Source organism: Pristiophorus japonicus, chromosome 8, assembly GCF_044704955.1.
Source record: "Pristiophorus japonicus isolate sPriJap1 chromosome 8, sPriJap1.hap1, whole genome shotgun sequence".
NCBI lineage: Eukaryota > Metazoa > Chordata > Chondrichthyes > Pristiophoridae > Pristiophorus > Pristiophorus japonicus.
This window is the reverse complement of record NC_091984.1, coordinates 219,536,867-219,560,833: the sequence shown is the minus strand read 5'-3', so window position 1 is coordinate 219,560,833 and position 23,967 is coordinate 219,536,867. Positions and strand designations below refer to the sequence as shown.

At 44.3% G+C, this 23,967-nt stretch overlaps 1 protein-coding gene across 1 annotated transcript in view; it reads right to left on the bottom strand.

The window, feature by feature from the left end:
• LOC139269009 (probable E3 ubiquitin-protein ligase HECTD4) overlaps positions 1–23,967 on the bottom strand; it is a 279,923-nt gene that overhangs the window by 66,697 nt on the left and 189,259 nt on the right. The window contains exons 34-45 of the mRNA XM_070887933.1: positions 21,246–21,430; positions 20,121–20,274; positions 18,585–18,865; positions 16,842–17,031; positions 14,605–14,686; positions 13,809–14,011; positions 8,527–8,662; positions 6,486–6,668; positions 3,432–3,596; positions 2,570–2,739; positions 989–1,104; positions 208–311 (exon numbers count right to left, since the gene is read on the bottom strand). Coding sequence (XP_070744034.1) covers positions 208–311; positions 989–1,104; positions 2,570–2,739; positions 3,432–3,596; positions 6,486–6,668; positions 8,527–8,662; positions 13,809–14,011; positions 14,605–14,686; positions 16,842–17,031; positions 18,585–18,865; positions 20,121–20,274; positions 21,246–21,430 — 1,969 coding nt within the window. The remainder of the gene's footprint in view (positions 1–207; positions 312–988; positions 1,105–2,569; positions 2,740–3,431; positions 3,597–6,485; positions 6,669–8,526; positions 8,663–13,808; positions 14,012–14,604; positions 14,687–16,841; positions 17,032–18,584; positions 18,866–20,120; positions 20,275–21,245; positions 21,431–23,967) is intronic.

Sequence of the window (23,967 nt, the reverse complement as noted above, 5' to 3'; positions counted from 1 at the left end):
TGGCTGAGGTCATCTCCCACTGGTATGCTTCCTGCTGGCCAACTACACACAGCATTCATAATCTTCTCAGATATAGAAGCCAACAAAGACAATGAGGGGTTGGTGAAAAGAATACTCTATATAGTGTGATGTATGCAACTCAGTGAAGTGGAGCAATAGAGCGAGTAATAACGCAGCTTTATCACATGTTCCTTGTAGCACTATTACCTGTCTCCTGTCAGACTGCAGTGGGGGAGGAGGGGGACGAGCGCAGTCCCGGTATAACATCCGCAATCTTTCGCACTGAGCCTCCACTACCACCAGCCGTTCACCTGAAAACAAGGAGGTCATTTTTTTTTATTTTAATTTTTTTTAAATTTAATTACATTTTTTTTTTTAAAAAAGGAATGGGACAGCATCTACAAGACACAAACATGTGCAGTACCATATAGTCAGTTGTCATAATCTGCTCACCAAAGACACCGCAAGACCTCACTATTGTACTCTGCCCTTAGCTTATAACCAAACTGGTTATTTTAAACGTTGGCGCAGAAATGCAACCAAAATCGCCAAAGAGTAAAAGAGGGAAACAATTAAATGGTGAAACATGGAAAGCAGCAACTCCATTATAATGGCACCAAAGAATCTTTTCTTGGGAGCAAAGATGATTTCAAACTATGACGGTACAAAGAGAATCATGAATATATAGGATTAATTACATCAAAATCGATTAGTGTTCAAGATGTCACAAGTCAGGAGAACGAAGGTCAAGCAGTTCATAATTATAAATTTGTAATCTCTTATTTATGATCTACTTTGCTTGGATTTCATTAAGGAGTTTATTCAATTTTAGGTAACTTTATGTATATGACATTAGAGTTAACTTTATGCAGCTGCTTTATGCTCAATGCCCATTATATTTTAAGGATATAAGCAAGAAATGCGCATTCCTAAAAATATAAAGCCTGTGAATCCACTGCATTTCATGGCAGTTTGGAACAATACATACCAGGACTGCACTCCTGTGCCACCAGGTTCAGGACCTCTACTGCTGCTGGACACTGCTGAATGAACTCCTCACAGAACAAACTATCCTCCAGTAACTGAGCCATCACCAAGCATGCTCTGTAAAAGTAAGTGTTATATCAGCTACTTCAACAAAGTAATCAGAAACTGAAGTTACAGCACCACTTGTCATTGACTGCGATGGCTGAATTGTAAATTTCTAGACTGGTTGAGCTTCATTCACACAAATCAAAATATTTTATAACTTTAAGACAAAGTTTGTTCACCAAATACGATGGAAAGGTAACATTAGTTTTTGTTCCAGATTGCCTATTTTCTCTTTTACCTCAATTTTCATAACATTTACAAAGCAGTACATTTTACTGTAATCCACTGTAAACAGTGTTGCTGTGTGTCCGGTGTCACGAAAGCATAATATTTCATGCTAAAAATCACGTATCCTGAAGCAGCAGTGCAAATTGGACTTTCATAAGTTAATTGGATAATTCACCATCACATACAGTTTATAAACATAACTCTGCAAGCTAAAATACACTCATTCAATTTGAGTCCGGGTCTCTGATGGATGTTACATGGGAGCCCCGGTTAGCCCCTTCAGATAGTTGAGGTATTGTGATGCAGGGATCTGGGGGCCCCGAGGCTTCTCAATTACTTGGCTATCTTTACTTTAGTTTTAAAAGGCGGCCCTATTTGCTGATCAAATGATTTCTTCTCAATGATCAAGCAACAGAAACTGAAAAATCTTCATCTCATTGGCATGAGCTGGCATTAACTTTCAAAATATTTACTGTCCTTCAAAAAGGACCATAGAATCATAGAAAGTTACAGCACGGAAGGAGGACATTTTGGTCCATCAAATCCGTGCCGACCAAAAAAAGAGCTATCCGGCCTAATCCCACTTTCCAGCTCTTGGTCCGTAGCCCTGTGGGTTACGGCACTTCAAGTGCACATTCAAGTACTTTTTAAATGTGGTGAGGGTTTCTGCCTCTACCACCCTTTCAATAATCTTATAGCTCAAGTTCAAAGGCTAATAGGGCTTTGGCACAAAATATCTGCGTGCTCTTGCTACAGATACAATGATATTCTCAGAGAGACGTCTGGCTCTGACCAAAATCTTTTGAGAGAGAGACTTGATCACTTGCTCAACCAGGGTTTCTCTTGGCTCTGGGAAATCTGGCTTGGCAGTTGGCACCTCAGTCCAATTCTGACATCTAAATATATAGGACAGAAATCTCTCAAATTACACACATACAATAGCCCAAAACCAACTCTGGGGCCATAACACTATCAAATTCACTAAGCTTTTATTGCATATTTCACAAATTTCACAGATCACAAAGTTATGTTCCAGCCAACCAGCATAATCCAATTTCTGAGACGTTCAAGCATAACCTTTCTTTGTGAATGGTTTCGGCATCAGGAACTCATTTGAGAGGGAACGCTTTCTAAAATATAGCACAGCAAATTGTTTCAAGAAAAAAAATACTTAAAATCTGCAGGGAACAGGGTAAATCCAGAGGCAAATGCAACAATAAAAGATATTACTTAATCGAGGTTACATTACCTAGTTCTTATTTCAGCTACGAGTCGTACTACTGCCATCACAGGGGTGGAACCATCACCAATTGCAGGGAGTGAAGTCAGAATAGAGAGACTCCCTTCCTGCGGAAGCAACATGGACTGAACTGCCTGGACTACTTTCTCAGTGATGGACAGTTTATGCAGAGGCAAGGCCTAAAAGTACAGAAAAGATCAAAGTGCAAATGTTAAGGCGCAAAGAGTTCATAGATGTAATGTTTAGAATGCGAATGAGTTGAGACTGATCAGGGACTAGAATTATTCAAAGCAGCATAGAGACACAGCAATTGGTCAATAATTTTACTGTAGAAATCTGCAAAGGCATTATATGTGCTTTCAATTGCTTACATCATCCTAGATTAAGTAAAAGTTCAAATAAATCACATTTTTATTGGCGGGGCAAGGCTGGGGTGGGGGGGGAGGAAGGAGAGGGAGAGAAAGAGAACCGGAACAGCTTCACCACCTTATCCTCCATTATCATTGCATGAAATTAGCTTAGTGAGTGGACATCCAATAAATGAGGAGGAGGAGATTGAAGGATATTGTCCCTAGCAGCACAACAGAGATGCCAGTACTCAGTACAAACCACTGGTGGAAGATGATTCAAGCAAAAGAGCAAGAACATGTAATTCGGGATCCTGACGAATACAGGACGAAATCTGGCAGACCAATGTGTAGTGGTTTGAATCTAGCAGCAAATGGCTAGCACCACAAAAGTACATTACTATTGCAGTACACTGGCAGAAACTATGCAACATTACAACACTGAATAGATTATTTCTAGATCAATATTTCCACAAGTTAAATCAGCATCCCCAATTCATGTCTGGTTTCTGTAAGCAACTCACCTCACACCGTGGAGTACACAGTCTCGATATTGGAACGGTCACCGTGTCTGATGCTTTAGAAGCCTTTCGACAATCAGATAAAGGGAGTCGAACTGTGGCAATACCTTCTTGCTCATTAATGGAGGTCACCACTCCAATGCTTCCAGATATCCCCTTCCCTGAAACCTGAGAGAGAACATCGACTCATGTCCAAAAACTAAAGCAAGTACAATTTTATTGATTAAGGCAAGCAAAAAATGTTGCATTCCCTTCAGCTTTACTTTACAGGAGTGAAAATATGAACAAGTTGCAAGACAGAAACAGGCCACTCGGCACAACCATTTGATGTCAGTGATGATCCCCCAAGTGAGTCCTAATCAAATTTAGAAACCCTGTTCCAATATCCCTTTGACTCCTTTTCCTTCATAGGAACAGGAGGCCATTCAACCCTTCAAGCCTGTTCCACCATTCAATTAGATCATGGCTGATCTGTACCTCATTTTTGATTTAGCTGCCTTGGTTCCATATCCCTGAATACCCTTTCTTCACCTATCTAATCTAATATTGAATGTTGACCTAGTTTCTGCCTCAATCACTAATCCTGGAAGTGAATTCCACTGCCTCCCAATTCCTTGTTCCAAGAAGCTTCTCCTGACATCTGTTTCTTGTATCTATGGCCCCTCATTCTTGGTGCTTCAACTACTGGGAAAAAATCTACTTGCATCTACACTATCCCATCCTTCCATCATTTTAAACTCTTCGATCATATTGCCCCATAATCGGTGTTATTCTAACAAAAGATGACCCAATTTCTTCGTATTTATATTTCCTCATACCAAGCAGCATCCTAGTGAATCTGTGTTGTACCCTCCCTGAAGCCGCAAAATTCTTCCTATAGCCTGGCGAATACTGCACAGTGCTCTAACCAAGATTAAGGTTTTGTATAGCTTCAGCATTACCTCTATAGCTCGTGATAAAACCATGAATTCCATTATCCTTTTTACAGCCTTATCAGCTGGAGGTGCTGCCTTGAATGTCCTGTACCCCCAAATACCTCTGGTCATCCACAGCACCGACCATACTTCCATTCAGTGCATAATTATTTCTGATGGATTTTATCACCTCACACTTAGACATCGCTCACTCACAATTACCATCAAAGCAACTTCTGGAAGCGCTTACAAGTGAACACGGTCTGGTTTGGATGCAATGGCTCGTTTGGCTGAATACCCAACCATATTAATTACCCAGACTCGTGTGCGAAGAACAGTCACTTGGATTAGGTACCAGAGAGTTGCCGCCACCCGTATAAATGCATGCCTGCAGGATCTGCTGTTTCAACAGATGAAAGCAAGTCCTATAATGTGGTTATAATCTACTTTGTATGGAGGGACTCGGTGGTGCAGTGGGTCGGGGCAATCTCTGGCACCAGTGTTCCAAACCAGCCCATGCTCATTTTAAGGGTCTTGTCGGAGTTCAGTCACAATCAAGTTCCCCAAACTGCCCCTAATTTAGTTGAGTAAATGCACCCATCATCATAGGCAGTCCCTCGGAATCGAGGAAGACTTGCTTCCACACTTAAAATGAGTCCTTAGGTGGCTGAACAGTCCAATAAGAGAGCCACAGTCCTCGTCACAGGTGGGAGGGTAAGGGAGGATGGGACTGGTTTGCCGCACGCTCTTTCCGTTGACTGCGCTTGATTTCTGCACGCTCTCGGCGAGGAGACTTGAGGTGCTCAGCGCCCTGCCGGATGCACTTCCTCCACTTAGGGCGGTCTTTGGCCAGGGACTCCCAGATGTCGGTGGGGATGTTGCACTTTATCAGGGAGGCTTTGAGGGCAGCCTTGTAATGTTTCCTCTGCCCACCTTTGGTTAGTTTGCCGTAAAGGAGTTCAGAGTAGAGCGCTTGCTTTGGGAGTCTCGTGTCTGGCATGCGGATAATGTGGCCTGCCCAGCGGAGCTGATCGAGTGTGGTCAGTGCTTCAATGCTGGGGATGTTGGCCTGGTCGAGGACGCTAATGTTGGTGCATCTGTCCTCCCAGGGGATTTGTAGGATCTTGCGGAGACATCGTTGGTGGTATTTCTCCAGCGACTTGAGGCGTCTATTGTACATGGTCCATATCTCAGCCATACAGGAGGGCACCCACAGAGTTAATATGCATTTGTTCTCAGGATGTAGGTGCTGCTAGCAAGGCCACATTATTGTTAACCCTGGTTGCCTTAGTGATGTTTTTTTTTTGTAACGGAGTATTTTGTTAGAAACTTGGGGCATGATCAGTCAACCACAGTGTGGGGCTGAAATCATATGTAGGCCTGGAGTCATGTGTAGGCCAAGACAGAGCAGGTGGCAGGTTCCTTCCCCGAAGGATATTAGCAAACCAGTTGGCTTTTTACAACAATCTGGCAGCTTTTGTTTTTTTTCCTGATGCTAACTCACAAATTACCTGACTTACTGAATCGAGTTTAATAACTTGCTTTCGTGGGAACTGAATTCACAGCCACTGGATTATAAATCTAGTGCCATAACCACAAAAGTAATAAAAATATCACATTGGTTCAGCAGGGGGAGATCTAAGCTGATAATTGCTATCTAGGTACGAAGTTTTTCATTCTCCAGCACTAATATCCCTCAACTTGACAATGTTGAAATTCATAAAAATAGTTTTAAAAAAATAGAAAAAAGTAAATATAGAAGTGAATTATTTCTCTGTAAAACCATCCCTTGTGAAACCAATGGTTTATAATTCTACTCTAAAATCACTTTATACAATGTCCCCTTTTCCTATCCTGTGACACTTGGACAAATCAGACAGCTGTCATTCTGCTAACAGAAGATACAAATTCAACAAAGTCAGAGAGAAAACTTGTGAAAAGCTAAATTGTGTATTTTAGAAAGCTACTAATGTGTTCATAGCTGGGACATGCTCTCAGGGTTCTAAGAATGCTCATAAACCCCAAGTATTTCACTGTCTGGTAACCATGCTCAACTATTGTTTAATGTCCATGTAAATTTAATTTTACAACAAAGGCACGTCCTTTGCACATCCATTCACAGAATGGACGCTGAGTAGATTACCTGTACTTCAGATCCTATTTTAATGGTCTCTTTGAAGCCCCCAAGTGCACAGAGTGCAGCTACTGCCTGTCGTCCGATAGCCTGTAGTTTTGCCAATTTCCTCCCACTGCTACTTCCATTTTCCAGGACACACTCTGCACATTTACCAAGCTGGGGGATGTACATCAGTGCTCGAGATAGAACCTGACAGATGGAGAATAAGATTTCATTAAACACTTGACCGGAAACTTGCATTTATATAGTGCCTTTAACGTAACATCCTGAGGGACTTCATAATTAGGGTGTAGAGGCAACCAGGAGGGAGGTTATGGTCGTGAATAATTGAGAGTTTTTCAAGAGAGTGTTCCTGAGTGCGGAGGAAAAACGGCTGAAGGTTCTCACTGACTGCAGAGTGGAGGGAGAGAATTGTGCATAGTAGGAGGTGGGCAGCAGTCTGGGAAGAGTTGGAGTTTGTGTCGAGTGGAGCGGAGGTGGTCGGTGAAGAAGGCATTGGGAATGTTGAGTGTGGAGGTGACAAAAGGCACGAGGTACAGGTGACAATTTCAGCAGCAGTGACATACAGGTACAGGTAGAGTTCGGTGATATTGTAGAGATGGAAATAGGCAGTGTTGGCGATGGACACAATGTGGGATTTGAAGTTCAGCTTAGGGTTGAACAGGTTGTGCAGCCATACAGGAAGATGATGGATCAGGTTTTAGAACAGAGTGTTTCTGGAGGAGGCCCAACAGAATGGGCTTTGGTATCATCAATGTTGAGCTCTAAGAAGTGCTGGCTCATCTTTGACCAAGCATGCCAACACAATGACCTATGCGGAGAAGTAAAACTGGACATCATTGGCATACACATGAAAGTTGTTTACAGATAATGTTGCAAGGGGCAACTTAAAGATAAGCAATCGGAGGGGTCCAAGAATTGGAACTTGTGCACGCTGGAGGTGAACATGCAGACACATAAGGAAAAGCTGTTGTCATAAATGAGAACATTGGTATCGCAACATTGGCATCCTGCGCCCCAGAAACTCCATTGCTTAGAATTTGATCCAATCTCCCCCTCCTATGCGCACTGAGGCTCAACCCAATCATGCTGAACCTGTTCAACCCTGAGCGGAGCTTCAAAAGTCCCACAGATTCAGTTAGTTCCTTTCTGCCCACAAGAATACAAGCACTCACGTGTCTGTGTGTAACAGAGACTGACAGTATTAATTTAAAGATTCTGGCTTACAAAACCCTAAAAAGTTAAAGTAACACCAACTCCATTCTAAAATTAAGAGTCAGAACTACAGTAAAAGTTTATTGGAACTCAGCATAGGGCAACAATATAGGCTGGAGAGGGCAGGAGCCTCGGGGTAAGAGAAACTGCTGTAGATGGCTTCAAGACCAGCGTAAGAGAATATACATACAGAAGCTCAATTAACCACCTTCATAGAACCCTTCTAGAGAATAATAATTTATTGATAATTAAAAGTCTCTGTACTTGGTGAGATTTTTGCTTCTGCTCAACTTCCCAGCACATTTACACAAGAGCCAAGATTTTCTCCCATTTAGAAATGAGATATTACTGAAGAACAAAATATACAGGCAGCCTGACTCTCGCTCGTTTCCTAATCCAAAGCTAAGTATCAGCTTCTTGCATAATACATTCTTGTAGACAGGCAGATTACAGTTTACAATGATAAATGAAGAAACCAAAGTCTATGAAATATCAATTAGAAACTCTCAAGTCAATTTCAAATGATTTGTGCAAAACTAGTCATTATCGTTGTATTACTAACTCTGAAAGAATATCTTTGCAGATCATTAAAATTCCACTGTAAGCACAATGTGTTTTACTGCTCTTCCTCACTGTATGCCACTTGCTTGAATTTGTTGCTTAAAAACCATGAATCATGAAGACTCAAGTGTTATTAGGACAATGGTTAAGAGCAACCATGGCCCACCAATCGCAGGCTCAAAGTGCACATAACAGGAAAAGTCTGGAAAACAGAGCTAAAATTGTTCAACAGAAGTTCTACGCCTACAAGCATGCATTTTGTTTTATTTACTTTTTCCGCTGTAGTGGTCCAGATCTGGGCAGTGCTGAACTCGGGAGCCATCAGTAAGTTGTGCAACAGAGCAATCACTTCTGCTGCCATACTGTTTGCCACATGGCCGCTGATGAATGGTCGGACTGGGTCTGTTCTGCAGGGAGAGGAAAGAGTCACGTTTTCAAGCCAAAAAACCCAACAGAAAGCATCCAAGATTTGAATCTTGCTACAGTTTCAAACTATTCTGGAAGGGAACTGCCAAGGTTAAAGATGCTCACGCACTCCCTTTTTAGTAACTTGTCTATTGCTTCAACTCTTGTCCAATTTCAAACTAATGCTACAGAAATAAATGTGCATTGAAAACACTATTGTCAAAGCTGTCCTGATCCATCTCAGATCCTGATCAAATTGATCTCAGACAAAAACCATTTGGAATACTGGCAATTACAAGGGTGGAAGACCAACCATTAATCTTTATTGCAGCTCATTAAATGAATTTCCAGGATCTCAAAACTGTATATTTCCTTGCATCCCTCAGTTTTCTCTTTCACCTAAAGTCAACAGGTCTTTGGGGTCAAGTTTCGGGCCGCGCCGTTCCGACATGGACGCCCGTTTTTCACGCCTAAAAGCGCGACAAAAATGTACCTTGCAATTCTCGGGCTCCCTGCAGGTCCATTGGAACTCGGCGCGGCGCGCAGACATCAGCGGGGGGCGAAGCCACAGAGTCGCGCCGATTCCGCAAATGCAGGGGGGCGGGGCTAAGTCAAATGAGAGAACGTCGAGCGCGTGCAGTAGCCCATAAACATTGGCACTCGGCTATTTTTAAAGGAACTTGAAGAAAAGTGCTAATTTGTCTCATGGACCTCTGGAAAGACTTGGGATTGAATTTTATTGATTTTTTGATGTCTGAAGGAGTGCTTTTAGCAGCGCTGTTGAAAAAAAATCACCTGATGAAATCAGTGAGTGCTGCTTTTCACTGCTAAACTTCCAGAACAGGTGCTGCATAGGTGTATGCAAAATAAGGACTGTGTGTTTTGAAAAATAAGAGTGTCAATTCAATACAGCAATGGAACAATGTCCACCAAGAGCAAAGAATTTCTTGCATGAGGAAGTGGAGATATTAATCAAAGTCACTGAGCAGATATAGCAGGAGCTAGATACCAGCAACAGAGGTCGTATAAAAGTGCCACCTAAAGAAATGAAGAAACGCTGGAAACAAGTTGCAGAAGATTACTGCGCAGTGGTGCATACCATGAGATCTGGAAGCCAGTGTAAAAAGAAATGGCATGACCTTGGTCAAGTAGTTAGTGTAAGTAATATTTTCATTATTTAATGTAATCATAATTGTAATGTGACTATGTGCATGTCCCACCCTGCAGAAAGACGCACTCAGTAAAAAGTTATCTTTTACTCTTTGCAGAAGAAATTGGCCCACAACAAAAGGGAAGCAACTCGAACAGGAGGAGGCACACCCCATCCGCATCTACTGACACCCTTGGAACAGAGGGTAGATGCCATGATGAGTCATACATGGGGAAAAGCAATCAGTACAGCACAAGCTGGGCCCGCACGCGAGGAAGAGGGTAAGTCCTGAAAATGCATCGTGGCCCTTCAAATCAACCTGCTGCCTGGCCTGCTATGTGTGAGAGTACTCATGCCACCCATCCTGCCCCTGCCCTTGCTATTAAACATTTGACTGTTCTGATGTATTTTGCAGAACGTGATGATGATGCTGCTGCTGCTGCCAACCCTGAGGATCCTGAAGATACAGAACAAGAACCAGTACAACCAGATGCGAACGATCCAGACTGGATGATGGCAGCGATGACTGAAATGTCTACAGGGGAGAGCTTCCAAATTAATGTTTATGAGCCCCATTAAGGGGCATCAGAGTTTCAACCCCTTGCATAGGCTCTGGTTCTATCTTCCATGGTTTTGATTCTGATGTTGAGGGTCACAGTAGTGCTGCTGGTGTAATGCAGCAGTTTACAGCCAGTACACCATCGTCCGAGCCTGCGCCTCCCACTCGCATAGGTTCTGGTTCCACCTTCCACGGTTTTGATTCCGACGTTGTGGGTCCCAGTGGTGCTGGTGATATAATGGAGCAGTTTACACCCATTCACCCACCATCCCAGCCCATGGCTCACACTCGAGTGCTGTCGTCTGCAACCCCGAGTGTCCCACCGTCCGTGCCCGCGCCTCCCAGTGTAGTGGTGCCACGAGGCAGACCCAGGCAGAGGAGGAGGAGATTGGAGACACGCTCTCCTGAGATGCAGCGTGCAACAGATACGGCTCAGGTTGTGGCATTGGGTATGGAGATCAATGAGCTTACCCGATCACTCAACGGTAGCGTCAGTGCAGTGGGTGAAGAGGAGACGGTCCTGACTGGAGAAATAGCAGTAATGACACAGGAACTTAGAGAGGGAATGCAATCGACGGCACAGGCAGTCAGGGAGGGCATGCAAGCGACAGCACAGACCCTCATGGAGATAGCTGCTGCAATAAGGGCACACAGCCCCGCCAATCAAAAGACACCCCCATGAAGAAGTGAACATTCACTGAGATGTGGATGAGAGATGGTTGCAGCCTTTCTTTGCTGCTTTTGTTCTTGTTCTTGATGTAGCTGTAGTAGCGTTTTTCAAATCAAAATTGTTTTGTAAGTTTTGTAACTTTACAACTTATAAGTGATCTTAGGGTTTATAAGTGATCTTATAGTGTAAATGCTCTCTCATTTTGTATCTTTTTTATTTTGCACCTAAAAAGTGATCTTGAAGTTTAAGTGATCTTGAGTAAGATTTTTCACATTGAAATTGTTTTGTAACTTTACAAGTTTTTAATTGATCTTCAAAGAGTCATATTAAAAAGTAAAGTTTGATACAACAAATATTTTATTACAGTGACGTTAACTTTTCAATAAATATTTTTTCATTAAAACTGAATCATCTTCTATTAACACAACACAACATAGGAACAGCTCCAAAGAATAAACATGTCCATGCACAACAGTGGTCGCAGAGCCCTCAGGCATCAGTAGTTGAAGCGTTCACTGATGAGCTGCTGGCGCAGGGCTCGAGCAATTGTTAAAGAAGCACGATGGACGGCCCTCCTCCGACCTGGCGCTCCGGCGTCAGGCACTTGCATGCTTTCCTGATAGTCATCATCCTTATCCTGCTCTTCCAAAATATTATCAGGCAGTGGACCCTCACGTGGGTCTTCTGGTTCCACTACCAGCTCCTGCTGCCTCATGATGGCTAAGTTATGGAGCATGCAGCACACAACAGTGAAGTGACCGACAATCTGAGGAGAGTATTGCACGTGGCCTCTGGAATGGTCTAGGCATCGGAAACGCTGTTTTAACATGCCACTGGTCCTCTCAATGATGCTGCGCGTCGCAATGTGCGCCTTGTATTGACGGTCAGCTTCCGTCCGTGTCACGCGTAGGGGCGTCATGAGCCAGGTGGTCAGGCCGTACCCTTTGTCTCCCAGTAGCCAGCTCTGCCCTTCTGGCTGCTGCTCAAACATGTCAGATATAATGCTGTCGGGTAGGATGAACGCATCATGGGTGCTGCCAGGGTATCTCACATCGACTGACATGATGCGCTGCTTGTCGTCACACACGAGCTGCACATTGATGGAGTGGGAACCTTTTCTATTCCTGTACTGCTCGGAATCCTCCACAGGTGCTCGCAAGGCTATGTGGGTACAATCAATGCAGCCCTGTACCTTTGGGAAGCCAGCAATCCTGAAGAAGCCCACAGTCCTCTCACGGATCGCCTGTGTGGTCATTGGGAAATTGATGAAGTCATTCCTCCGCGCATACAGTGCAGCCGTGACCTGGTAAACGCAGGCATGTATTGCACATTGAGAGATGCCGAACATATCTCGAGTTGTAGCTTGAAACGATCCCGAGGCATAGAAGGCAAGTGCAGCTGTTACCTTCACTTCAACAGACAAGGCAGTTGGCGTTCTGCTTCTGGGCTGCAAATCTGCTCTCAGCATATCACAGATCTCAACGACAACTTCTCTGCGGAAACGCAGCCTTTTGGCACAATCAGCCTCGCTCATGTTCAGGTACGAGCGCCTAGCTCAATATTGCCGACGTGGGCAAGGTCTCCTGGCCATCAGCCTACGGGCTATGACATTCCTGGTGTGGTGAGCTCTAATCAATTCTCTCCTATGCAGTGAATTGCTGGCGAATCATTGCATAATCCATGGTGTTGACAATGCAGCACCCATTCTGCAATTACAAATTTAATTTTCAAACTGGCTATCTGGCTGCCTCTCCCTGTCCCAATGGTCTCAGCCTCCCTCACAGCTCGAAGGCTGCTTGCTGTGTCTTCAGCCGCCATCAGCCACTGCCGCAGCCCCTATCCAGTGGCCGAATGGCCTCAGCTTCCCTCGCAGCTCGAAGGCTGCTTGCTGTGTCTTCGGCCGCCGTCGAGCCAGTGACGCCGCCCGTTTCCTACATGGAAGGAAGGCCTGCCTGAAGCACCACAGCTCGAAGGCTGCTTGCTGCCGTTGTTGTTGGACTGCCGTCGAGTCACTGACGCCGCCCCTGTTAAATATATGGAAGGCCTGTCTGAAGCACCTCAGCTCAAAGGCTGCTGTTGCTTCACACAGGTAGGAATATTCAATATTTTGTCCTTGCTTATAATTTTTTATTCAGGATGGCTCTTTATTTATATATGTAAGACTGTTGAATGCTTCCCTTCCCACCCCCCCCCCCCCACCCCTCGTTCCCTATGCCTGATTTGTAACCTACGCCTGATTTCTAAAGTGTAGGCAAGGTTTTTCTGAGCGTACAAAAATCTACACTTACTCTATTCTAAGTTAATTTGGAGTAAGATTTCACTGCCTAAACTTTCAAAACAGGCGTAAGTGGCCGGACACGCCACCTTTTGAAAAAAAAAACCTGTTCCAAAATGAAACTGTTCTAACTGACTAGAACTGGAGCAAACTAAATGCCGAGAATTGTAATTTCTAAGATACTCCATTCTAAACCAGTTGCTCCAAAAAAAATAGGAGCAACTCAGGCCGAAACTTGACCCCTTTGATTCCACCTTTGACATCTGATCACTATTTTTTGACTCATTCTGATGCCTCTACAACCTTCCTGGCGTTCTGTATTACAGGTCGCGGTCCTGTAGCTAGCTTTCACAGTTCAAAAAAATCTTCAATCAGAAGATTCTGATGATACTTCAACTTTAACAGCAGAGCTTGAACAGTTTAACTATCCTCCACACAGTCTGCTCCCTCATTATCTGGTCTTCATTTCTCCTTTCCCCCTCACCATTTCGTACCTGGCAAGTTCTGCATTTTTCTCTCTGCAGATGGATGTCTGAGCCGTCTTTTTCTTATCGCCAGTTGTCAGTCCACTGGTAGCCTCCTGACTGGCAATCTCCACTGGTGGTCCCACACTTACAATTAGCCCTGACTGTGCCCATTTGGTAGCCTTGCGCAAGGCTGCTATTGCCTCTTCCGTGATAACTTCACAGTACCCACTCTGCAAACCAAAGGCACCATTAGTATGTCCCAGCAGGCATATTCTGCCAATACATCATTCAATGTTAAATTGCTGTTCTATTTCAAGATAGGCAACAAGAAACATGGCATGTATCATAATTTAATGTTGAGCCACTTGATTTATCCAATGCATGAATTCTGATTTTTTTTTCCAATAAGCAGAGAAAAGCACTTTGGTTGATTTTTATTATCCAAACAGAGCACCTTATTCCATTTGGGACAGAAGGAAGGTATGGACAGCAACTAATTTGTTTAAAAGGAACTGGTATTTTTAATACATAGAAGGAATTGGAGTACGGTTCAAGGAGAAACAGTTTGGTTGTCAGAGTCCAAACACTATTGAGGAGCAGTAAAGTGACTTCCCTCAGCATACAACTTCTCTGATCTGATTTGCATCAGTCCATAGCCTTAAAAATATGTTTTTTTCTGATGTCAAAGGTCTTGTTGAGTGCAGACCAAGCCAGAGAGACTTAGAAGGCCTAGGTTCAATCCCTAGTCTGTGCTGAGCATGCTACAATTGTCAGAATATTAAAAGACCCTCTGAACCGGACTAGTCTTCTCTCAATTCCTTACCTTAGTCATATCCCGATCCATCTTCACTACTTTCTCCATGTTCGCTCCAGTGCCCAGTCGGAAAGGACGCCCCTCTGAGCTACTGCAAAGGAGATGAAATTATTACGTAACAGCACAACTGACCATTTTACTTCACAATTGCACTGTCACCTCACTTGATACAGCCTATACTTCCCCTCTGCACAGCCATGAGGGATCATCTGGCATTATTAAACTGCACTGGGAGTGACATCTTCAAAAGTGAATAAATTAGGAAGCAAAAACACAGCCTCGCCCAAGTTTTATTTTGGATTGAACTGAAATTTATTTTAAAAAATAGAAATAGTCTTTCCATATGCCATTCCTAATTTAGCCAACAATCACAATGGCTCAGTGGAAATTGGTCTGATTAATTTGAAGCTGAACCATATAAACAAGGAAGCTCCCAGATTCAATTAATGGTCTCTACTAAGTTAAGTTAACTGATCTGAGCTGAGGCAGTTTTAGGGGCATGACAAATGATTTCCAAACTAGGAAGGGAAAAAAAAAGCCAGGCTTGCTGCAGCTGATTTGTTCTTGAAAGTCATCATCATAGGCAGCTCCTTGATTTCGAGGAAGACTTGCTTCCACTCTAAAAGTGAGTCCTTAGGTGATTGAACAGTCCAATCCGGGAATTACAGTCTCTGTCACGGTGGGACAGAGAGTCATTGAAGGAAAGGGTGGGTGGGACTGGTTTGCCGCTCCTTCCGTTGCCTGCGCTTGATGTCTGCATGCTCTTGACGATGAGCCTCGAGGTGCTCAGTGCCCTCCTGGATGCACTTCCTCCACTTAGGGCGGTCTTTGGCCAGGGACTCCCAGGTGTCGGTGGGGATGTTGCATTTTATCAAGGAGGCTTTGAGGGTGCCTTGAAACATTTCTCTGCCCACCTTGGGCTCGTTTGCCATGTAGGAGTTCCGAGTAGAGCGCTTGCTTTTGGAGTCTTGTGTCAGGCATGCGAACAATGTGGCCCGCCGGCCAGCGGAGCTGGTCGAGTGCAGTCAGTGCTTTGATACTGAGGATGTTGGCCTGATCGAGAGTGCTAACGTTGGTGCGTCTGTCCTCCCAGGGGATTTGCAGGATCTTGCGGATATTGGTGGTATTTCTCCAGCGATTTGAGGTGCCTAATGTATATGGTCCACGTCTCTGAGCCATACAGGAGGGCGGGTATCACTATAGCCCTGTAGACCACGAGCTTGGTGGCAGATTTGAGGGCCTGATTTTCGAACACTCTTTTCCTCAGGCGGCTGAAGGCTGCACTGGCGCACTGGAGGCGGTGTTGAATTTAGTCGTCGATGTCTGCCTTTGCTGATAATAGGCTCCCGAGGTATGGAAAGTAGTCCTCATTGTCCAGGGCCGTGCCGTGGATCTTGATGACTGGGGCGGGGTCAGGTTGGTGGAGGACCTTTGTCTTACAGATGTTTAGTGTAAGGCCCATGCTTTCGTACGCCTCAATGAAGATGTTGACCATGACTTGGCGTTCAGTCTCTGAATGTGTGCAGGTGCAAGCGTCGTCCACGTACTGTAGTTCGACGACAGAGGATGGGACGGTCTTGGATCTGGCCAAGAGACGACGAAGGTTGAACAGGTTCCCACTGGTTCTGTAGTTTAGTTACACTTCAGCGGGGAGCTTGTTGAGTGTGAGGTGGAGCATTACAGCGAGGCAGATTGAGAAGAGGGTTGGCGTGATGACGCAGCCCTGCTTGACCCCGGTCCAGACGTGGATTGGATCTGTAATGGATCCGTTGGTCAGGATTACGGCTTGGATGTCGTCATGGAGCAGGCGGAGGATGGTGATGAACTTTTGGAGGCAGCCGAAATGGAGGACGACGCTCCATTGTCCCTCGCGGTTGACAGTGTCAAAGGCCTTTGTAAGGTCAAAGAAGTTTGTTCTGGAAAGTGTGGAAGTGTCGATATCAGTCGATGACATAATACGCATTTCAGCTCATGTTTCGATTCACGATGTGTGCTAAATTAGATGGTGGTGGTGTATGCACTCTCAGAGTATGGACAGGATTAGACTCCATTGTAATCCTAGCCCCAACCCAAGGTCAAAGAGCCTGCCAATATTCCCTGTCCAGGCTCAGACAAAGCTGTAGGCATGAAACCTCCTGGGTGAGATACTAGAGAATGGTCAGTACCCATGGACCATACCCCAGCATCTTCAGCAGAGAGGAGGAGGAAATAGCTGGCGGAAAAGAGCGCAACACTTCTGCACCTACCTGAGTAATGGCTGAAGGACTTCATGGGATGACTGATCTTCACGTTTATGAATTAAGATCGACAATTTACCATCTACTGCTTCGCCTTCCTCTCCACCATCTTTGTCTGTTTTTATTGAGTTCTTTGGGCTGGATTTTGTAAAGGAAGAACCAGCTTCTGATGTGCTGGGAGAAAGTACGGTCTGACACCCTGAGGACAGAATGTTAAATGTTCAGGTTCTGAAACAAACACATTTGGCCAATATTGCTCTGTTGGAGTGCCAGATTTTCACCACCCGAGGCTACTGAAGCTATGTGACCACTCAAGGCAGAAATGTAATTATTTCATTTCCTCACTTTACACGATTCAAGACTAGCCCTACGAAGAATTCTGTAACTAGAAGTGCATAACCAGTGCTTGACGACTCGCCAGCAATAATTCCCACCAAGAAACTTTTAACAGTTATTTCAACAAAAAAGCTAGTCCGTGCTGGTTAGTGCATTTCAGCTGGAGTAACAGAAGTTATACCTTCCCTCAGCACATTGGGGTTAGCCAAGGGGAGAAATAATACCATGCCTGCCTCTGATCAGCATTCAGTGAACTGTCGCAAAGTCCGCATGTGTGGACTTGAGCTGAGGACGGGATAGGGCTCAGCTATGATGGCCCTTTTGCGGAAAAGCCTACCAATATTGAACTGTGTAGGCTCACAAATGAAGAATGGCCACTGTAGAGGAGTGCTGATGCCTAGAAAACCTTATACCAGCAAGTCAATACCTTCCGGGCAGGAGGGACAAAAACGGAGAGAGAAAAATCAGAACTTAGATCCTTGGTTTCAGGTAAGCAGCATTTTTTAAATCCCCAGAGCTTTAGGAATATACTCGTGCAATCATAAGGCTAAATCTACAAGGTTAATAAAAAAAAACATAATAGGACCAGGAGTAGGCCATTTGGCCCTTCCAGTATTTAATAAGATCATGGCTGATTATCTATCTCAACTCCACCTTCCCGCACTATCCCCATAATCCCTCGAGTCCCTTAGTATCCAAAAATCTATCGATCTCTGTCTTGAATATACTCAACTAGGCATCCACAGTTCTCTGTGGTAGAGAATTCCAAAGATTCACAAGCCTCCGAGTTAAGAAATTTCTCCTCATCTCAGTCCCAAATGGGCAACCCCTTGTTCTGAGACTGTGACACCTAGTTCTAGACTCTCCAGCCAGGGAAAACATCTTCCCTAATCAAGGACTCATGCCAGTCATGACAATGATAATACCAAACACCAGCCCCACAGCTACTCTAACCCCATTTTTTTCAGCTCTGCTTGTTTTCACAACCCCTCTCTCAACTAATGATGCAGAGATCTCCTTGGCCTCAGCACCTGACCTTTCCAGTGTCACACCAGAGCCAGAAAGTGGTGGTTGCCTGAAAACAGTATTTTCAATACAAAAGATACACAGAATACCCCACATCATCTGTAAACCAAAAACACATCAGGAACCAGTGGCTCACACAAAACAAACAGTAATTTCTTACCGTAATTAAAAAGGAATAGTTATACAGATAGCTGCCTGTCTGAGGGAGAAAGACAAAAGGTTGAACTGATTACTTAAGGAGTGAGAGAGAAGACCATTGGCCAATTCCAGGGCAAGACCAGGTAGATAAGTTTGAATGGTTTAAGAGGACAGACAGATTAGCAGATTAAGTGGCAAAAAGTTAACTTTCCAATTTAGCTGTGCATTATTACTCAGAGGCCAGCAACTTACCCGGTACAACATAATCAGCAAGTTTAGCCAACAGAAGTGATGCAATATTTGAAGCAGGATCACCAAGGTCATCCTGTTCATTGTCCAGGGAAGGTACAGAGTAGCTCCATGGAGGCAGTTCCACATTCCCACAATCCTCCACACTCATGAGAGGCAAGGCAGCCCGGCACAGCTGAAGAATGATGAGTACCAGCTTGGGAGATGGTCGCTGGTCTAACAATAATGAAAGGAGCTTGGACACGCAGGCAGGCTGGCTGAGGATTGCTTTACCAATTTGACTTCTGATGAGAAGACCAGAGATAAAGTGCACGATTAAGTGAGTGATAAATTTGCTTCACAGTTTCCAAATGTCATATATGCATAATACGTACAAGGCAAGATAGCCCCTGCTTGAAAAGTCAGGTTGGCATATCAGCCACTTAAGAACATAAGAATTAGGAGCAGGAGGTGGTCATTCGGCCCCTTGAGCCTGCTCTGCCATTCAATGAGATCATGGCTGATCTTCTACCTCAACTCCACTTTCCTGCACTATCCCCATTTCACTTGATTCCCTTAATATCCAAAAATATATCAGTCTCTGCCTTGAATATACTCAAAGACTGAGCCTCCACAGCCTTCAGGGGGAGAGAATTCCAAAGATTCACCATCCTCTGGGTGAAGAAGTTTCTCATCTCAGTCCTAAATGGCCAATCTCTTATTCTGAGACTGTGAACCCTGGCTCTAGACTCCCCAGCCAGAGGAAACATCCTCCCTGCATCTACCCTGACAAGTCCTGTTAGAATTTTGTATGTTTCAATGACATCACCTCTCATTCTTCTAAACTCTAGAGAATATAGACCTAAGTCTACTCAATCTCTCCTCATAGGATAATCCTCCCCCCATCCCAGGAATCAATCTGGTGAACCTTTGTTGCACTCCCTCAATGGCAAGTATATCCTTCCTTAGGTATGGAGATCAAAACTGTACACTTCATATTATTTGACATGTTTGATCTATTCAGGTGTTACCTTCTACACAAAGTTTTAAAAATGTTGAATAACTTATATAGAAAACATATGAAAAATGCATTTCAACACTAAATCGCAGCAACACTTAAATTATGCTAGTCACTTGTAACTTGCACTAAAACATCATCTATCTTTTCAGTTGAAATTCTGCATAATTGTACTGTACTGTGCTATGCAATAAAACAAACACAGTAAGAGCCATGTCAACATGCACTTTGGTTGCGGGAGTTCACTGTTCACAACACCCAATTACAAAATAACATTAAGTGGAATAAAAGCACCCCACATTCCCCATTCATGGAATACAGACAGCGCAGAAAGGGCCACTCAGATTACATGAATGTGATTCACTCCAATGGCAGCAAAGACGACATTTTCACTGTGCTCCACGCACACATTATACAAAAGCAGCAGATGGCTGGGTTCTTGGATATTGTTATTGCCTGAGTTTCACAAAAGTCTTAAACTATACATACATCTTTCCAAATGCATCTCCAATCAACTGTTATCCTAAATACATGCCCCCTACCTGGAAAGATCATTTAGGAGACTGAGTACATCCTGCAGAGCGTCATTCCCTGCTGCTTGATTCCCACAGCATTCAGTAGCACGGGCAAGATGATTGGTCAATAGGCTTGACACTTGACGAGCTAACCCAGAATGGACTGCATTTGTTGATACACCTGGGGGGGGGGGGGGTAGGATAGGAGAAATGGAATATACATTAAAGATACCAGTAGCAATAAGTAATGTAGCCTCTTGTACAAACTGTCTAATGCAACATAATTCAATTGGAACACACTACAACATCCCAAACCAAAACAAAATAAGTTACAGACCTACTAAAGATTTGATCATGAACTGAAGGAATCCCATTTTTTCTAAATCCATAGATTCAGTTGTTCTAGGGATCGTAAGTAAAAAAAAAAAACTGAATGCCAGGAATACACTGACTTTACAAAGCTTGGCTTGTGCTGTATTGGACAGGCGGGTATACAATTACTTGCATATTCCTGTGTATTTAGCTATAGCCCCTTTCACATGACTTGCTGACCTTGTCAGACAGCAAAGGTAGGATACTTCAGAGATAGCCACTTGGTCAAAGTATATTTTAACTACTACTTGAAAAACCGTTACTCCACAATCAACCAGTGGGTGGAGCACTTCATTCCAGAGAACAGGAACAATTCTCACAAGACACGTCTGCCCAGTTGCCCAACACAGGACCCAGTAAACTGATCCTCCAACTGTGGGAAACACATTGAAGTTATAGGCAGCTCTTCACCTCCAAACTTGCAACAAGCAAACTACAAGGAAGTGCCTGGCAAACTATTTTTTGAGGTTGAGGGAAGGGAAAAACTTGAGGTAAAATTATTAACAGGTCCATCAGAAAGAGATCAATGGCTGTTTCCCATCACCAAAGTGCACTTCTCATTGAACCACACATAATCCTTTCACAAAATTAACAGGAATCTTATTTTAACTGAATCAAAGTGAAGAGTCATGCGGGACCAAACCAAGGCCAAATAGAGTGCAAGGGAAGATAAGCTAAATCTGGAACGAATGAACAACACTAAGCTTGGGTTTTAATAACTCGAAGATTGTAGGGTGGGAGCGGGGAGACAAAGTTGTATTTGTGAAGAGTAACTCTCACCTTCTTCTTTCTCCCACTCCACACAGCGATTAGCCAGTACCTGGAAGGCAGCCCAGGCCATGGTAGCGACCTTCTGTTTCCGAGTCTGTTTTTCACTGGAGCTACTTTCTCGCTGGCTCGTCAGGCTGCAGAGTCGGTCCATGAGCTGCACCAAGCCGCTGCGCACCAGACATTTCTCCTCGCTCCTAAACACACCAGACAGAAAAAAACATTTCTGGATATGCGAACAAATACATCTGAGAAGAGGCTCTAACGAAGAGTAAAATTCCTAGAACATTGTGATTAACAGCAGCTTACATTTCGAAACAAATCTTTTTGTAGTTTCTGAACTGTTTTCCTGGCTACACAAGGCTCAATTATCTGGAACTCAAATTGATAAGTATGTCTTTTAAATTACATTTTTCCAGTAATCTCCCTTCATGATGGTGTATGCTTTCATAGCTTCCCTTGTGGTGATTCACAGGTCAACCAGTGAGTGTTGGCACGCTACTTCATAGTGATCATCATAAAGGGACAAGCCTTGTTCTCGCCTCATGTGCTCACACACTTGCTTTCCAACAGGGATAACTGGATAATGATCAGGAATGGGAACTTTAGTTGATTTTTTCCTCCCTAGCACAGAGGCACCGAGATGGATTGTAGCTCTCCTACTACCAGATCAATTAACCAAGCACATACTGGTAATTTAAACAGTTCCTTTAAAAACATTTTGATTTAAATTGGTTTATTACGATGTATAATTGATAATTATTTCATTTATGTACCCTGGCAGATTTCAGCTGCACGAGTGTCAGTACCATGCACCTCAAGGAGGCATCCACAGTGTGCAGTGGTATATGCTCAGCTGTGCTCGATGACCTATATTGGCTCCCGATCTGGCAACGCCCCAAATTTAAAATTCTCATCCTCAAATTCAAATCCCTCCATGGCCCTGCCCCACCCTCTCTCAAACCTCCTCCAGCACTTCAACCCTCTGAGATCTCTCTGCTCCTCCAATTATGGCCTCTTTTGCGCATCCTCGATTTCCCTTGTCCCACCGTTGGCTTTCAGCTGCCTCGGCCCCAAGTTCTGGAATTCCCTCCCTAAACTTCTCTACCACTCTCCTCTCCTTTAAGTTTCCCCTTAAAACCTATCTCGTCAACCAAACTTTTGGTCATCTGCATTAATACCACTTTATTGTGTCACTTTTTTGTTTGACAACGCTCAAGTGAAGCACCTTGGGACATTTTACTACATTAATGGTACGATATAAATGCTGTTGTTGTTGAATGTCCTTGCAATAGCTGAGTGAATGTTCATCAGTTTAATAAAAACAGGCATTACTGATCACAAATAGAATTAAATCTGGCACAAATACATGAACCGCACTAATTGTATTGCAGCAGAACGCCACAGGACCAGCAAGGGATAGTTACATTCTGCTGTGCACTGAGAACTGTTACAGCTGGTTATTTCTGGAACCAAGCTAACCAACAATCGATCATATTTGGATATATGAAACCATTTCAAACTACGAAGGATGCATCAAAAGTCAGATGTCAGTTGCACAAATAGTTAAAATTAAAAATACATTTCACTGTCTTCCGCTGAAGAGGCTTTTTACAGCTCCATCAAATGTGTTTACCAGTATACTTTATCCCCATGGGTTCAACAAGAGAACAGTTATAGCAGTTTAGCCAAGTCGGCACTGTGGACACCATCATAAGCTAATACCAGGATATATACAGAATCTATCACATTAGTGGTTTGTATAACCAACATCATCCAATTAAAGAACTTCAATGATTTGTTTCCTACCTCACCAATTTTCTTTCTTTCTACCAGGCTACACAAACACAGTTTTGTGTCACCCTCCAGAATTTCACCTGATTGGCCATCATTCATGAAAGAACCGACACTGAGTGCTAGAAGTCGACTTCAGCACCGGTTTTGGTGTGAGAGGGGGTATCCAACGTTATTGAATCCTAATCAGGAGAGTGATCTTTGGCCGGTTCTCCCCTCCCTAACCCAAATGAAGGCCAAATGTAGCACTCCTACCAGTGCCCGGACTAAATTGGCCCAAGGATTAGATCTTGGTCTGCGTGGTTGAAGCACTCAGTGTAAACCTGCTAAGCCAACTTTTACCATGTGGAGCTTGGAAACAATGGGCCCAAGTTTCGGCCTCAGTTGCTCCTGGTTTTTTTGGATATATTTAAATCAATAAATAAAACATTTTCTACTTACCGACTGCAGCACCGGGAGTCCTTCAACAGCGTGCTGGGACGGTTCCCCCAGTGTATCTCTGTCAGTGTCTCTATCTGTCTGTCTCTCACTCTGTCTGTCAGTGTTTGTGTTTCTGACGGCGAGGGGAGGGGGAAGAGAAAGGAGAAGGGAGGTGGGGGGGGGGGGGGCGGGGAGAAGAGAGGTGGGGGGGGGGTGGGGAGAAGAGAGGTGGGAAGGGAGGTGGGGGGGGGGGGTAAGAGAAGGGAGGTTGGGGGGGGGGGGGGGAGAAGGGAGGTTGGGAGAAGGGAGGTTGGGGGGGGGGGGAGAAGGGAGGTGGGGGGGGAGGAGAAGGGAGGTTTGGGGGGGGGGGGGGAGAAGGGAGGTTGGGGGGGGGGGGGGGGAGAAGGGAGGTGGGGGGGGGAGAAGGGAGGTGGGGGGGGGGAGAGAAGGGAGGTGGGGGGGGGGAGAAGGAGAAGGGAGGTGGGGGGGGGGAGAAGGGAGGTGGGGGGGGGGAGAAGGG